The 14929-nt window shown below is 25.4% G+C and overlaps 1 protein-coding gene across 1 annotated transcript; it reads right to left on the reverse strand.

Annotated features, from left to right (window-relative positions):
* Nucleotides 1–100: 100 nt before the first annotated feature.
* LOC145743435 (unconventional myosin-Ib-like) lies at nt 101–14272 on the reverse strand. Its single transcript, XM_082561393.1, has 24 exons — nt 14092–14272; nt 13424–13539; nt 13050–13249; nt 12246–12292; nt 11909–11972; nt 11104–11202; nt 10181–10275; nt 9864–10011; nt 8680–8798; nt 6792–6950; nt 6339–6506; nt 5889–6083; nt 5417–5652; nt 4943–5092; nt 4518–4662; nt 4182–4331; nt 3905–3973; nt 3529–3690; nt 3002–3136; nt 2624–2705; nt 2324–2484; nt 1981–2136; nt 1739–1863; nt 101–1220 (listed from the first exon to the last, which is right to left on the reverse strand). Exons 1-24 carry the CDS (start codon nt 14221–14223, stop codon nt 1064–1066), a joined length of 3270 nt encoding a protein of 1089 aa, XP_082417519.1. The 5' UTR covers nt 14224–14272; the 3' UTR covers nt 101–1063.
* Nucleotides 14273–14929: the final 657 nt, after the last annotated feature.

Genomic DNA, 14929 nt, shown 5'->3' on the forward strand with positions numbered 1-14929 from the left:
ACTGTTTGCAAATTCAAATACATTAGAACTGCTATTAAACTAAGTAAGAAAACTAAAACTGTATTTAATTTAAACTGTTTGAGGAAAAACACAATTTACCGATAGAATTTAATTTACATATATGCCAGCAACATAGCTAAAATTATACATAGAATTAAAAGTGCATGAAAGATGTACAACATTACTTGATGGAAAGGACCAAAAAAAAGAAATATAAAAAATAATTTCTATTTTTGGAATGTTCTAGTAAGAAAATTGGAAAATAACAACAGTTTTATATAAAAAGGCCTTTAAAATGTAAGATCATACAAATTCATATACAACATAATTCAAAATAAATGCATGTTGACAAAATGTAAATAGATGAGGCCACGATTTTTATATGTAATGTTTTTTGGCATTAATTGTATGGAATATATATTGTACTAAGTAAAAGGGTATCTGGTACTACAGAAATCTAAGTACCGCAATATGCTATACACTTAATAAAAGAAATTGGCAGACTGACAAGTTAAAAACAAATACAAAAGCTATAAAAATTAATACTCTTGATTCAAAAACAATTAATACTTTTTTTGGAACACTATTATTTTACCTAAAAAAGCTACAGATATGAAACTTGAATGTCTAAAATATAAAAATAATTGGTTCTTATTTGCATAAGATTTGGAATGTCACTAATTTCAATGCGAAAAGTACTGCTGGAATTACAAGAAATTGCTACTTCAATTAAATTTTGTTAGAAAATATTTACACAAAAACAAATAGTTTAAAAGCTTTAAGTCACCAAGCAAAACCAGACTAAGCATTGGCAAAGATAAAACACAATTTTAAAAACTTTTTTTCTCATCTTAAAAATAATAATTGAATTCCTGATTAAAAAACTAAATTAAAAAAAATACTTTCAATAAAAAAAATACTTTAATTAAATCTCACTGCCCATAAAAAAAAATTTACCATATTTTTTACCTATTGTGCTAGAAAAACAAGTAATCAGCTAAAAAGGAAAACATTGTTGTGCTATAAATACCGAAATGTCCTGAAAATAACTTCAAAACACTCATCATGGTTCATGGTTGCCATTGGTCAATCCATTTGCCATGGTTGGCACGGTAACCATGAGCATATTTTTACTCTTTTTAACGAGCGGTGCACTTGGTCCGCTGATCGCTTGTTCCTTGAATGTTAACTGAAGTGGAGATTTGCTTTCAATGTTGACACTAATAAAAAATATTTAAATCAAATACAACCACACTTTATTTTTAATTGTCTATGTAACACCTGGGAGCTTGATGCAAGGGTTTAAACATTTGGCTTTACTACATGAGGTGCTTGATCAATACCAACTGCTCTTATGTAGTAGCGATGTTTAGAAAGGGGCTATGAATGTTATAAATTCCTGCTGAGCCAAAGTTTAATTATTCGGCGAATATAATTTATAATATCCAGAACTGCCATGTGTGTTTTAAGATGAGTTAGGTGGGTACTATAGCAAAATTGATTTACAGTTGTTAAATTTAAGTAAGACTAAAAAAATAATTCTTATGGGCATTGTGTATAAATGACTTGTATGGTTGATCTATCAAGCATTTTACAGCATAAATAAACTATGTTGTTCCCCTAAAGTGCAAAACCAACTAGTTGGTAAACAGGGTATGTGTTTACCTAAAAAAAAAGAAAAAAACTAAACTGTAACAGAGTCCCAAAACTAAACTGTAATAGAGTCCCTTTAACTTACTTTTCAGTAATGTTGACAAGTAATTCTTTTCCTACTTTATCCTTTAAAGTAAATGACAATTTTGTTGTTAACTCAATAGCATGAGCAATGTTAAGAATAAAATCTCCTTTCGAGTTTTTGGCCGCCTAAAAAAATCAAATTTCAAATTTAAATAAAAAAATTACCTACACAATATGAACAACCAATTTCATAGATTTTTCTTTAAATTTAGCAATTTGTTACTTAAAAAATGTAAGTCTTACTGGGTTGTTCAGTTGAAAAATAACCATCCCATCATGAAAGGGTGATAGGGAAATCCCCTTTAGTTCACCCAGGGGTAACCTGGACTTGACTTTCCATGATTTGGGGTCAACAACCATGAGTGCCTTGCTGGATAACACCACAACACAACTAACAAACTGAGAAAAAAAAGGTTTAATAGTTTAAAAAATAAAAAAATAATTTAAATTATGTAAAATTTAGAAAAATTAAAACCGTTTAGATACAAATTTTTTTTTGCTTTTTCTTATTATTTTGATATAACGAAATTGCAAGTAAAAATTTAAATCTTGATATTTAAGAAATAAAAATAATAAATATTTTTACCTTTCCATTTGCTTTGTGTATTTTGAAACCTTCATCTGCGAATATGATCTGTGAATCACCGTTGGCAACTGCCGCTTTTTCCCATTTTTGATTGGTTGACAAGGTCACATGATCACCAACAAAATTTTCAGGTAAGGAAGTGCCATAAGACGATTTTTTGCCTAAAGTGGAAAAAAACTAAAATTGTAAAAAAATAATAAGAAATTATTGTAATAAAAACGAAATTTGGTAAGAACATTTTTCTTAATTAATTAACATTTAAAAAAATTAACGGAAACATTTAACATTTTAAATTTTTACCCTTGAATAAGTTTGATGCAAATAGTTTTTCTTGAAGTTGGAACTTTCGTTCAGGTGTAAGTCCTTTTCTGTATTTCATACACTAAAAACAAGCATTGCCTCATTATTTAATTTGCATAACACTAAGTACATAATACCAGAAGAAATATGACGCTATAGTTTAGTATGTTATAAAACATAAATCTATACACCAAAATTTGATGTTAACATATTACATAACATTATAGTGTATAAAAATAGAAAAAAATTTTTAACTTTAGATAAAAAAGTAAATTAATTTATATGTAACAAAACTTAATTTGCAAACATATATATACATGTATGTCTAATTTATAAAATTTTAAGATAAATTTTACTTTATTTTTTATATTAAATTACCCTCCACTTATGAAATAATGTTCTTAATGTTTGATGAGTTGGTTTAAGTGAAACGTAATTACAAGTTGGCCATGTTTGTACAATAGGAGATCTTGAAGGAAGGTTGTTCTTCAGTTTCGTAAGGTAGCAATAAATCTAAAAACAAAAAAAAACAATTATATTGAAAACTTTAAAAATAAAAAGCGGATTGAATTATTTAAAAAAATGTTTTTTATTTACAATTCAACGAAGGTAAAATCCTATTTTTTAAATTTAATTAAAATCTAGCATATATATATAATAGAGCTTGGTGAACTGCACAATAAATAAAACTGCTGTTTGTGGTGCCAGGTAAATTATCACATGCAAATGTAAGTTGAGAGTTATAACCATATTACAATAATTAAAATCCTGACTAAAAGACAGGCTATTGTCTATTTATCAATACTTTTTTACAACTTAATAGTTTAAATCATAGACCAGCAAAAACAATATAACATTAAAAATGTTATTTAAAAGTTTTAAAATAAACAGTATGAAACACATACCAAGTATTTTTCCATGAATTTCACGATAACCTTTCCAGCATTTGCTCTAAAGAATTTCCTGTATTCCATTCTAGTCTTGTGTCCCCTCCAATAAGAAGCAATCAAAGTAACTGAGTCCCATCTCAGTTTCTCTAACTTGTATGCTCTTAAAATGCAACGGGCCTAAAGAAGGGGATGTAAAAAATATACAACATTAAAAATTTAAAACAGATTAAATGTATTTCTTTAACATATGATGTCAAAAGAATATTAAACTTAAGTTAAAAACATAAATAAGTCTTTTTTTATTTAGAAATAAAAAACTTTTCGATACAATTAAAATATTTAAATTATAAAAGAATTTTAACCTTTATAAAAAAATGACTAATTTCATTACCTTCCATCCTCTGATATAACATTGAACAATAATTGCTGACAATTTAAGCTTTTTGTATTTTGTCTTGGCCTATATATAAAAAAAATTAACTCTGATTAAAAACAGTTTATAATAAATAATTCAACATACTTTTTTTAAATATAGTGTTTTATTAACAATTATTACCTTTGTCCATACTATAAACTTAATAATATATTTTACATTTTTTTTATTAACTTAGCTAAGTATTGTAATAGATAATTTATTTTTCAGAAGTTTAAAAATTAGTTTAACTTACTTGATAGGATTTAATATTTTTACTGATCATAATTTGAGCCATTCTCATTTGTTGATATCTCTTCCAACTGAAAAATCCTCTCCAAATTTTCTGAATAATTGTTGCAATATTGTGAAGTTCTTCATTTCTTAGTTCCTCCAAAGCAAAAAGCTTAACAACAACGAAGAAAAAAAAGTTAATAAAACACATGAAATACTAAAATTAACAACATACTAAATTGTTTTTGTAAAATCAAATCTAGAGTTTGATTCCCACTAATGGCATGTGATTAAACGAAAGTTTAAAAAAAAATATATAGAAACTTATCTTTTTCTTTAAATAAAAATTTGTTTTTACCGATCTTGGGTTTCTGATGAAGATTTTTGATCTTCCGTATTCATATTCAGTTGTGGGTAAATCTGCTGTTATTAAAATTTGTTTAACTCCTTCTTGAGGAACTCCATGCCAGGACGGCCAGGTTTGTGGACTCAACATTTTGTATCTGAAAAAAAGGTTCGAATAAAATTATTAAAAGTTCAGCAGATAATGTTTGGTTAAAAATTTATTGTAAATAAACCAAACAACTTACAGAAAACAATAAAGGGTATAAAAAATCTCTTTTTCATAAAAATTAGGTGAAAAAATATTTAAAATTAAATAAATTTTCGAAATATAATAAAATATAAAGCACTTCTAACAAAAAAAAATACTAAAAATCATTATCCAAAAAAATTATAAGCTAATATACTTCTTTTATGTCCACACAAACTATATGCCCTTACCTTGTAATGCAGTCCTCGTATTTTTGTCTGAATGCATATCCAGCCCTCCTTATTCTTACATTCTCCATTAATCCCAAATACCTGACCTGATGTCGCACCAATTCACTACTAAACACTGATGACCTCTTCACATTATTCGGTTTAATACATCTGCAAAAAAATTGAATTTTGTTTATGATATTGGTAAAACCATTTATAAAATTTACATTTTAATATGTCGATTTTATTGTAAAATGCTGGTCAATTGCTGCTCCTATGGTTGGTACTATAATTTTCATATGGCTTTAACTCTAAACTAATAATTGCCCTTGATAACTTAATCGAACCACAAACGGCATATTTTTTACTTTGTAGGCCTATAAGTTTGACATAAATATATATTTTGTCCTTTATTTAGTCCATTATATACAAATTAGTTTTATTACATTACCTAACTGGAATCAACATAAAAATTTTTAACTGAAATTAAATAACCTGATGTAGTTTGGATTTTTATGCAGCAAATTTCTCATCAACGCCGACATGGAAGATTTAAACTGGGTTGCTGTGGTTGGGGGTCGTTTAAGGATCTGGATCGATTTATCACCCTCAGGGAATAACCCTGTAGTACCCCCCAAAAGGTCATGACCCGATTGGAAAGCGGCAGCAGAAAGGGTACGGAATAGTTGATTGTTGTTTTTATCGATAAAATTGTCAATGCTGTAAGTAACCTGAAAAAAAAAACTGTTAAAGAAATATAAAAATTAAAATTAAATTTACTAAAAAAATTAAACATTTTTGAGTGATTTTTATTACAGTAAAATAAAATTTAATTTACTAAATTAATTTAAACTTTACAAATTAACAAAAAAATTAAAAACAAAAAAATTAAAAACAAAAAAATAAAAACATTTTTATGTTAAGTGATATATTTATTTTTATCAAATTTAAAAAAATGCAAAATTACCGTTCCAGCATAATGTTGAATTCTAAAAGCATCATGGGGCAAAGTTTTGTCGTTCAAAAACTTATTGTTTCTCCTGCTTTCAAAATGTTCATGTTTTCCGCACATACTCTCTAGCTTGGCTAAAAAAGTTTGGTCACTAACTTCACCTGGTCTCAAACACTCTTCATCTAACATGGAAAGGATTCCTGTATGAGGCTGTGTGAAAATAAGAAGTTTTGTTTATAATTAAGTGTAAGCAAATTTAAATTTGTTTTCTAAAAAAAAAACTCTTTTTTCACTCCTTAAACAGTGGTTGAGCTATTTTAATTAAAAAACTTTAGGTATTTAGAAAAGCAAGATAAAAGCGGAAAAAATTAAGAAAACATTTACAAAAAGAATCTTTAATTAATACTGTTCATAATATCGAAAAATAAGAAAAAAGTTATTACATCTCGTTAAAAATTAACTTACCACTTCAATAAGTTGGCAGATGATGTTGTTGTTAAAGTAATCAATATGAAGCCACTCAATTCCCTCTCTTATATATTCTTCCTGTTCTTCCCTCAATGTAAGTTCAACAAATACTTGTTGTAATTTCTCATTGCAGTAGTTGATCATGAATTGCTCAAATCCATTCGTCTAAATAACAAAAAAAATGATTAAATTTTTTTTGTAGCAAATAATTTTTACTATAGGCAAAGGGCAGGCTACCATTAGTACACATATAATTTCAAATCACGTTTTAGGTTAGAAAAAAACTTTAAATGAGTGATACTTGCAATAAAAATCAAACTACATATCTTATAAAGTAGTCTTAAATGACAAGCTTTCAGTGGTAATTAAACCTTAAAACCCTAACCCTGTTTAAGTTAGTGACCCTTGTAAAATGGCCTTAATTAAGTTGATAATTTAAATGTTAATTACCTCAAAAATCTCAAATCCATAGATATCCAACACTCCCATGACCTTGCATTTCTTAGTTTTCTGCTGACTCACTTTAATGCTGCTGTTAATCCGAGTGACCAACCATGTAAACAAGCGATCGTAGATTTCCTTGCATAATGCATCTCTACTGTACGATGCCTGAAAAATAAAAAAAGTAAATTAAATATTAACTTTAAAAACATCAGTTAAATTAGGTTAATTTATGAAGTATTAGCAAGTTATGAAAATAATCTAAAAAAAATAATTACGATTTATAATTTATTGAAATGAGTTAATCAAACAATTTTATCTATCAATTTTTTTTACAGATTGTACAAAAAACACAACAAATCTAAATATAAGATATTAATATTTAACCAAGTTACTGATTAAAACCAACAAAATTAATCATTGTTTACAAAGTTCAACCTAAATATGAACAGCTAACCATAAATAGCCCGAAGGAAAATATAAAACAAAAGCAATACTATTTAAATCTTTCAAAATAAAACTATATTAATTAATGACAAATAATTATAAATAAATGTTACATAATATTTGGGTTAATTTTGTTAGTGAACTTTACTTAACATTACGTTTAAATTGTTTAACATTTGTTAAAACATTTAAAGGATATGTTATTAATGTTAACAGAGATAATAAACTTAACAGTTGATAAACTAACAACATGACTTTGGTTTTATAAATAAATTAAACAAACTCTAATTTAGGTTGTCATACTTTTAATGTTATATGTTTTAATATATTTTTAAAAAATAACATTGTAAATGGTAGGCAAAATATTAGTTCAAAAAATAACAAACTTTTATTTTTGGAAAACAAATTTTAAAAAGTATCAATTGTATTCCCAAATTAAAAAACTTTAAATTTCATATTTTATTATTGATGTTACAAAATGTGCTAAAAAAACATTTATAGTTTAATATATTTTTTTACTAGTATAAACATAAAAATTTAATGAAACAAAAAATTTAAGTTCAAGGAATTTTAATTTCAATCGGCATTACGACGTAAAACATGACCTCTATGACATCATAATCTCATTACAAAGTTACGACAACAAGCCTTATAATATTGAAGTCCAAATATGGTCAGGCATTGAACTAAAAAGTGTGAGTTATTGGATCGAAGCAATGGTTATGATTTATTATAAATAAAGAAACAATATTTGCAAAAGATATCAGTTTTAAAAATCTTAATTTATTTTTAGTGTGACATATTGGGCTATTAAGTAAACTAGTCTTTAATCAATGAAAATTTCAATTTTAAAAAAATTGCAGATTTTTTTCTGTCATGAAAAATAGTAATATTTTATTATTTAACTTTTGATTTTTTTGTAACTTGAACTTTTGTTTTTAATTACTGTTCTAATTGCTCAATAAAGTTTTAATTATCCATAATTAAGTGTTTAAATAGGGCAGACCATGGAACAAATAGCATCATAAAAAATTGTAATTTGTTTTTACATAAAGCAAGTTTATAATAAAACATAAAACCAGAAAGCACTTAAATGCTGCTTTAAAGTTTTATTTTAATAAATTTTCAAAAAAATGACTTAGTAATATTTAAGGTAATGTAAAATAGCTTAAAATATATATATTTAAATATCTAGTTCCTAATAAAAATAGACTTTGCCAACACAACTATATTTTACCAAAAAAAATATTTTCAATTTTATATTAATACCAGTTATAAGTATTTGATATTTCTTATGTAATTAAATAAACTCAGTAAATGTTATATTTTTGGCAAATATACTCTCACAAAATGTCAACCACTGGAAGCCTAGCATATTAAACATGCTTTTTTTAAAACAATAAACTTTTATTAATTTGTTTAAAAGTAACCTAATATTAAATGTGTTTACCTCATTGGCTGATAAAGTACAAGTAACTGTATCCTTCTGTGCTGTGACAGTTCTTTCAGTTAAAGCATTTGTTAACACATTTGGTTTAATTGACAACAACTCACATATCTCATGAATATCTAAAATTAAAACCAAAGAATTAAACTAATAAATAATAAAATAAAAAATAATAAAAAAAGAAAATTAAACTAAAAGAAGTTTTATAAACAGCAAAGTTTACAAAAATTTAAGTAAAAAAATGCAATTTTTAAATATTTAAAAAAATAATCTAAACCATTGTAAAACAAAATACATTTATATTTAAAAATTTTACACAAACATTTAAAAAGATTTTGTAATTCCTATATTAGATACAATAAGTTTAAATTGATTTACATATACTAAATAAATGGAATGCCAGACACTTCGGCCCCCGGACACTTCGGCCAAAATTTTTTTTTCAAAACAGCGGGGATTTTGCAATTTAATTACCGCGAGAAATTTTATTTTCGCGTAGTTATATACAGTTTTTCAGACAGTATTTGAAACAAAATAAGCAGTAAATTAATATTTTTTTTTAATAATAATGTGCAAGAACATGTTATCTTTCTTTTACCGTGTCAACTTTTTAATTTTACAAACTAAAACCGTTAAAAAAGCACTATTTGGCAAAATACGAGATATCATTATGCATTGTCCTCCGTCACCTAAAAGCGCGCGCTTTCAAAATTAGTTTTTTATAGGTTTTAGTTCGTAAAATTAAAAAATTGACACGGCAAAAGAAAGATTACATGTTCTTGCACATTATTATTAAAAAAAAATAATAATTTACTGCTTATTTTGTTTCAAATACTGTCTGAAAAACTGTATACAACTACGCGAAAATAAAATCTCTCGCGGTAATTAAATTGCAAAATCCCCGCTGTTTTGAAAAAAAAATTTTGACCGAAGTGTCTTGGCCGAAGTGTCCGGGGGCCGAAGTGTCCGGGGGCCGAAGTGTCTGGTTACCAAATAAATGACAGACAGGCCAATGTAATATTATTAAATTCCTAGAATGGTTTGAATACCAATTATGTAATCTTTGGCTAAAGAAATAGATCAAACTGTTCATATTTTTGCTATTTAAATACTTATTAAATTGATACATTTTGTAATTTAGTACTTTCAAAATATGCACCGGCAAAAAAATAAAATAAAATTTGTACCATCTTTGTTTGATATGCTACAGTTTTCCATTCCATTTTTAGCATTCATAGATCGGAACTTAACATTTCCTAGTCTCAAAACAGCCGCAACCAATCCAAAAACATTTTCGACTTCCGATCGAGAAAATCCTATCACATCAAAAGCATTCTAAAAAAAATTAAAAATTTTCTCAAATTCATATATTATTTTCAAATGTTAATGCAGTACTTTAACATTTGGTAAAAAAAAATAGTAAGTCACCCTGACCACTATTATGCTTCATAAAATTTTCAGTTTTAGTATCATTTCAATTTTAGAGTCGCAAAAAAAATTCTACCTGCACTTGTTTAAAGCCATTTCTGTCTTCGACTGACATGTCATCTTTTTTGATGTAATTAAAATCCACACTCACCGAATCCAACTTCAATTTTTCTAAAATAAAAAATAAAAATATAACCTATGTAGCTAAGCAAATGATAAACATATTTTTATGTTTATACATTTTATATGCTTTTTAAATTATAGGTTTCCTGAAGTGCTTGGGTAATTTATTATAAGCATATAAATAAGTTGTGAATTGCAACTTTAATTTTGGTAATAAACTACAGCCTAAAAATAAGCAATTGACTTTAAATAATAAGTTAAAAAACATTTTTGTGTCAAAATTTATGTAATAATATTTTACCAATAAACCTATAAGCATAATATTGGATTAATTTTGAAAGTTAAAATCTGATTTTTACGTGATTAAGTCTTAAAACATACAAAAGTTTCACAAAATACATTAAACTTTAAAAAGCGGTTTAAACATTTTAAATAATTGATCATTTTTTTCCATTAAAATTTCCAACTTTTATATTTTGATTAAATGTCAGTTATCAAGAGTTAGTTTTAACAGACAACTTGTCATAATAAGGACAGAGCTCAGGTCCTTACTAAAATAACAATTGAATTTTTGTTGACTTTTCACTTGGTGTAAATGAAAGGAATTTTTAAATTGGGTATGCTCACTTAATTTGACTTGCAAAAGGCAATTAAAATACAAAAAAACATAAGAAAATGTGATTTAAATTATAAAAACAGCAAATTAAATTAATTTTTTTAGTTATATTTCAAGATATATATGACCCATGTCAAATAAAACTGTTTTAAAAAGCATGTATAAATATTCATATAAGTGTGTGTAAACCAAAACTTTATGTAAAAATAACAAAAATTTTTTTATTATATAAATACTTTAATTTTTTTGATTTTACTTACTTAAGGTAGCTGGTGATGCTCCACTTAAAAGTTGATAGAAAATGTGGAAATTTCTTTCCCCCTTTGCTTGTCTAACTACCCTTGATTTCTCTAATAAATCTGCAAAAAATGAACAAATATTTGCTTTAGATTGTCCCTGTAAAACAACATATTGTAATTCGGGTAATTACAATTTTATATAAAAATTTGGCTTTTAAAAAATAAAATTAAAATTTGGCTTTTAAAAAATACTTTTTACTTTTTCAACTAGCTTATTATTTTTCTTAGTCAATATAATGTGTTTGCCTATTATTGTATGAATTTAATTTTGAAGCGAACTTAAATACAATAACTATCAATTATTTAAATTTTCAAATTTAAAAAAGCCTATTTGAAAAAGTATATATATATATTATTAAAGAACCAATTGTGTTTCAAGTATTCTACTTTTTGTACAAATATTATCGAAACTTCAAAATTCTAAAGCGGGCTTTAGATATTCAAAAAAACACAAAAGAAGAAATAAAACGCTATAACACAATACAAATGTGTAATCAATACCAGATAAACTAAACTCCTGATTTAGCATGTAAACATCACAGTAGCTTGTATTTCAATCTTAATTTGTGTTGTGTATTTAGCATACTAGATTTATATTACTTTAATTAAGCGTCTTACGCAATATTGATTACACTTTATAGTTGGAATTGTAAATTTTTTTTATTTTTTAAACTACTTTATATACAAAGCAAGGGTTTGCATTAGATAAATTAGTTAAAGTATATACTATATATAGTAGCTTGGTTGAACTAAAATATTTACTTACAATTGGTAATTACTCCGCCAACTGGATCGCCTTTAAAATCAAACTCAATGTCCATGTATTTGCCCTAAATAAAAATAAATTTATTGAAATACAACAAGAAAATAATAACTTAAAAATAAAATAGGTTTAACAAAAAAAAGTATTTTATGTGTGCAAATAAACATATTAAAACTAAGCCAATATTCCAATAAAATTTTTTAAATAACTATAAATAAATTTATATAATTTTGTAAAAGGTTTTTTTTAGAAACCCTGTTAAAATTGACATTCCTCAAATTCAATAAATTTTTAAAGTTTTACGAAAGTAAATAAACAATATGGTTCATTGAATACTTACAAAACGACTTGAGTTGTCGTTTCGATTAGTTTGTGCATTTCCAAAAGCTAAAAAATAAAATATATATTGTGAATATATTAAATGCAGAAAAAATAACCAATTTTCAGAAAAGAAGTCTATGCCAAAATTTTTTTGGAATATTAAATTCAAGAAAAAATTTCACAACTGTTTTTAGTTTGGGTATCTAATAAACCATAATTTTTAATACAACTTTTAAATAAAGTAATTTATTTTTCAAAAAAAATAAAATTTTGATCACTAATTAAAACATATATTTAAAGTATTTAATTTTTTTTTTTCACTTACTTTAATAGTATTATAAGTTTAAACTTTAATTTAAAATGACCCAACTAAAAAAATTGAGACAAATTTGTTCAAAATGATGTCGAAAAATGCAGACATACACACACAAACAATTGTAAATTGACACCAATTTTTTTATACACCTGTTAGCACTGTAGATAACTGGATCTTGATAGCAGATAAAATTAAGTGCTATCCACCTAACTAAGAGCATTTAACGATAAACACTATTTGACTCACTATTTTATCAATTTAAAAAGTTTTTTTTTTTAAATCGTTTAAAAATTTTTTAAATCGTTTTTTTAATTTAAATAATGGCAAAAGTTACACTTTGCCCTAACTTGAACCTTACAATGTATAATTTCATAGGACTTTTATCAATTCAATAAAAAATCTTACTAAAATAGTCAAAAAGGTAAAACTAGACCTACAAGATTAAAAAAATGCATTATATACACAATGTAGCAGATGTACAAAAAACAACACATCTTGACAACTTACCTTCTAACACTGGGTTTGATTGAAGTAATTGCTGTTTAATCGTTTCAACTTCCCTAGAACGACTGCTCATCGCTGCTACATACTTCATCACCAGTTTGCTGGCTTCAGTTTTTCCAGAACCACTCTCACCAGTTATCATTATACATTGATCTCGACCGTAATTCTTCATTGACTGATAGGCAAGATTTGAAATTGCATAACTAAATAAAAATAATTTTTAAATAATATAAATTAATTGTATTACTATTTGACCTTATAACAATACGGTATCAATTTTATATTTAAGCAAATATTTCAATATAATTGAAGTTATGATTTAAAGGTAATAAATAAGACTTGAAATTTCAGGTTATTTAGTGAATAAATGAGCTTACATATGTGGTGGTAACTCATACAAGTTTCTTCCTCTATATCTCTCAATATATTCTGCATCATAGATTGGTAAAGTTTTGTATGGGTTCACTGATATAACTACACTTCCTATGTAGGTCTGTAAACAAAATTAAAAGTTAAGTAAAAAAAAAGACCTTTAAAAATTATTAAACAATTTCTTTTTATATTATATCGAATCCTACAAAAAAGTTCATGTAAAATCAAATTAAAAGTGTATATAATTATATTTTTAAATTATTCTTATTTCTAAAACAAAAGTGTATATGTGAAATATTATTGTATGATCTAACTTAAACTGATAGGAAACTTAAAACTAGATAACACCTAAAAGAATGTGATTAGGTAATGAGAAATAAATGTATGGAGTAATTTATTACATAATTTTTAACTCTCTAGTGGTTTGTGAATCACTCTTTTGATAGCAATTGTAGCCAATTAGTCAAACAATTTTGATTACTCATAATAGGTTGAATTTCACTTTTTAGACTAATTTATTCTGTGTTATCTAACAGCTGGTGTCAAAGGTAACAGAATATTGCCAAAAAATGAATTAAATAATTAAAAAAAAATTGCACTCAAACAGAAAAACAGATTACAAACCAACATTTAAATTATTTAAAAAATATATATATAACAAAAAAAATCTTACATAAATGTCGTCATGTTGAAACCTTTCTTGCAAATTCTCAAGAAATTTATCCTCAGTAAGGGGCTCGATCAACACAGCATCCCCCACCCCAACCATGCTGTCCAGTAAACTATGGTGGCCATGTCGTGCCATTGTTATAGTGGTACTTTAACACATCAAAAAAATGACAACTTAATATAAAAAAAATCTGAAAAAATTTGAATTGAGAAAATTAAATTTTTGATTTTAATCAACAAAATGTATTTATTAATTTGTGATATTTATAAATTTATTAACAAAACGAACAAAAAAATATAATTTAAAATTCAAGCAATATTAATTAGCCAACTTTCTTACAAAACTATTATGGTGTACTATAATTTGTGTACTACCATACTAAATAAACAAAACTTTATTTTATCACATAATCAATGTGTACATAGCAAATAGTAAGTGAATTAAATAATATTTACATTTTTTAAAGTAATTGCATGCTAATTTCAAATTAATTTTAAAGCTTCTAAACAAAAAAAACTTAAAATTACACAACACTATTTTTTTGACTTTTGTTAAAACATTTTGAAACTTTAAATATTAAAAAAAGTTAATTTATACTATATTGTTAATGATAAGCTAAAGTTCTTGGAAAAATTAATAGTTTTATCTTTGCAAACATTCCAAGCACTTAAGACCCAAAGTTAATTATTACATTGACCATAAAACTTTATTTAACACATATAAAACTTGAGAGTATTCTAATTTAAACATGACTATGCAACTTGCTGGTTACTTTTAAAAAACAACTCCAACGACCCATAAACAATAAAAGGAAATATATTCGAATTTTAAACGAAATCTA

The sequence above is a fragment of the Corella eumyota genome, chromosome 2, assembly GCF_963082875.1.
Source record: "Corella eumyota chromosome 2, kaCorEumy4.1, whole genome shotgun sequence".
Taxonomy (NCBI): domain Eukaryota; kingdom Metazoa; phylum Chordata; class Ascidiacea; order Phlebobranchia; family Corellidae; genus Corella; species Corella eumyota.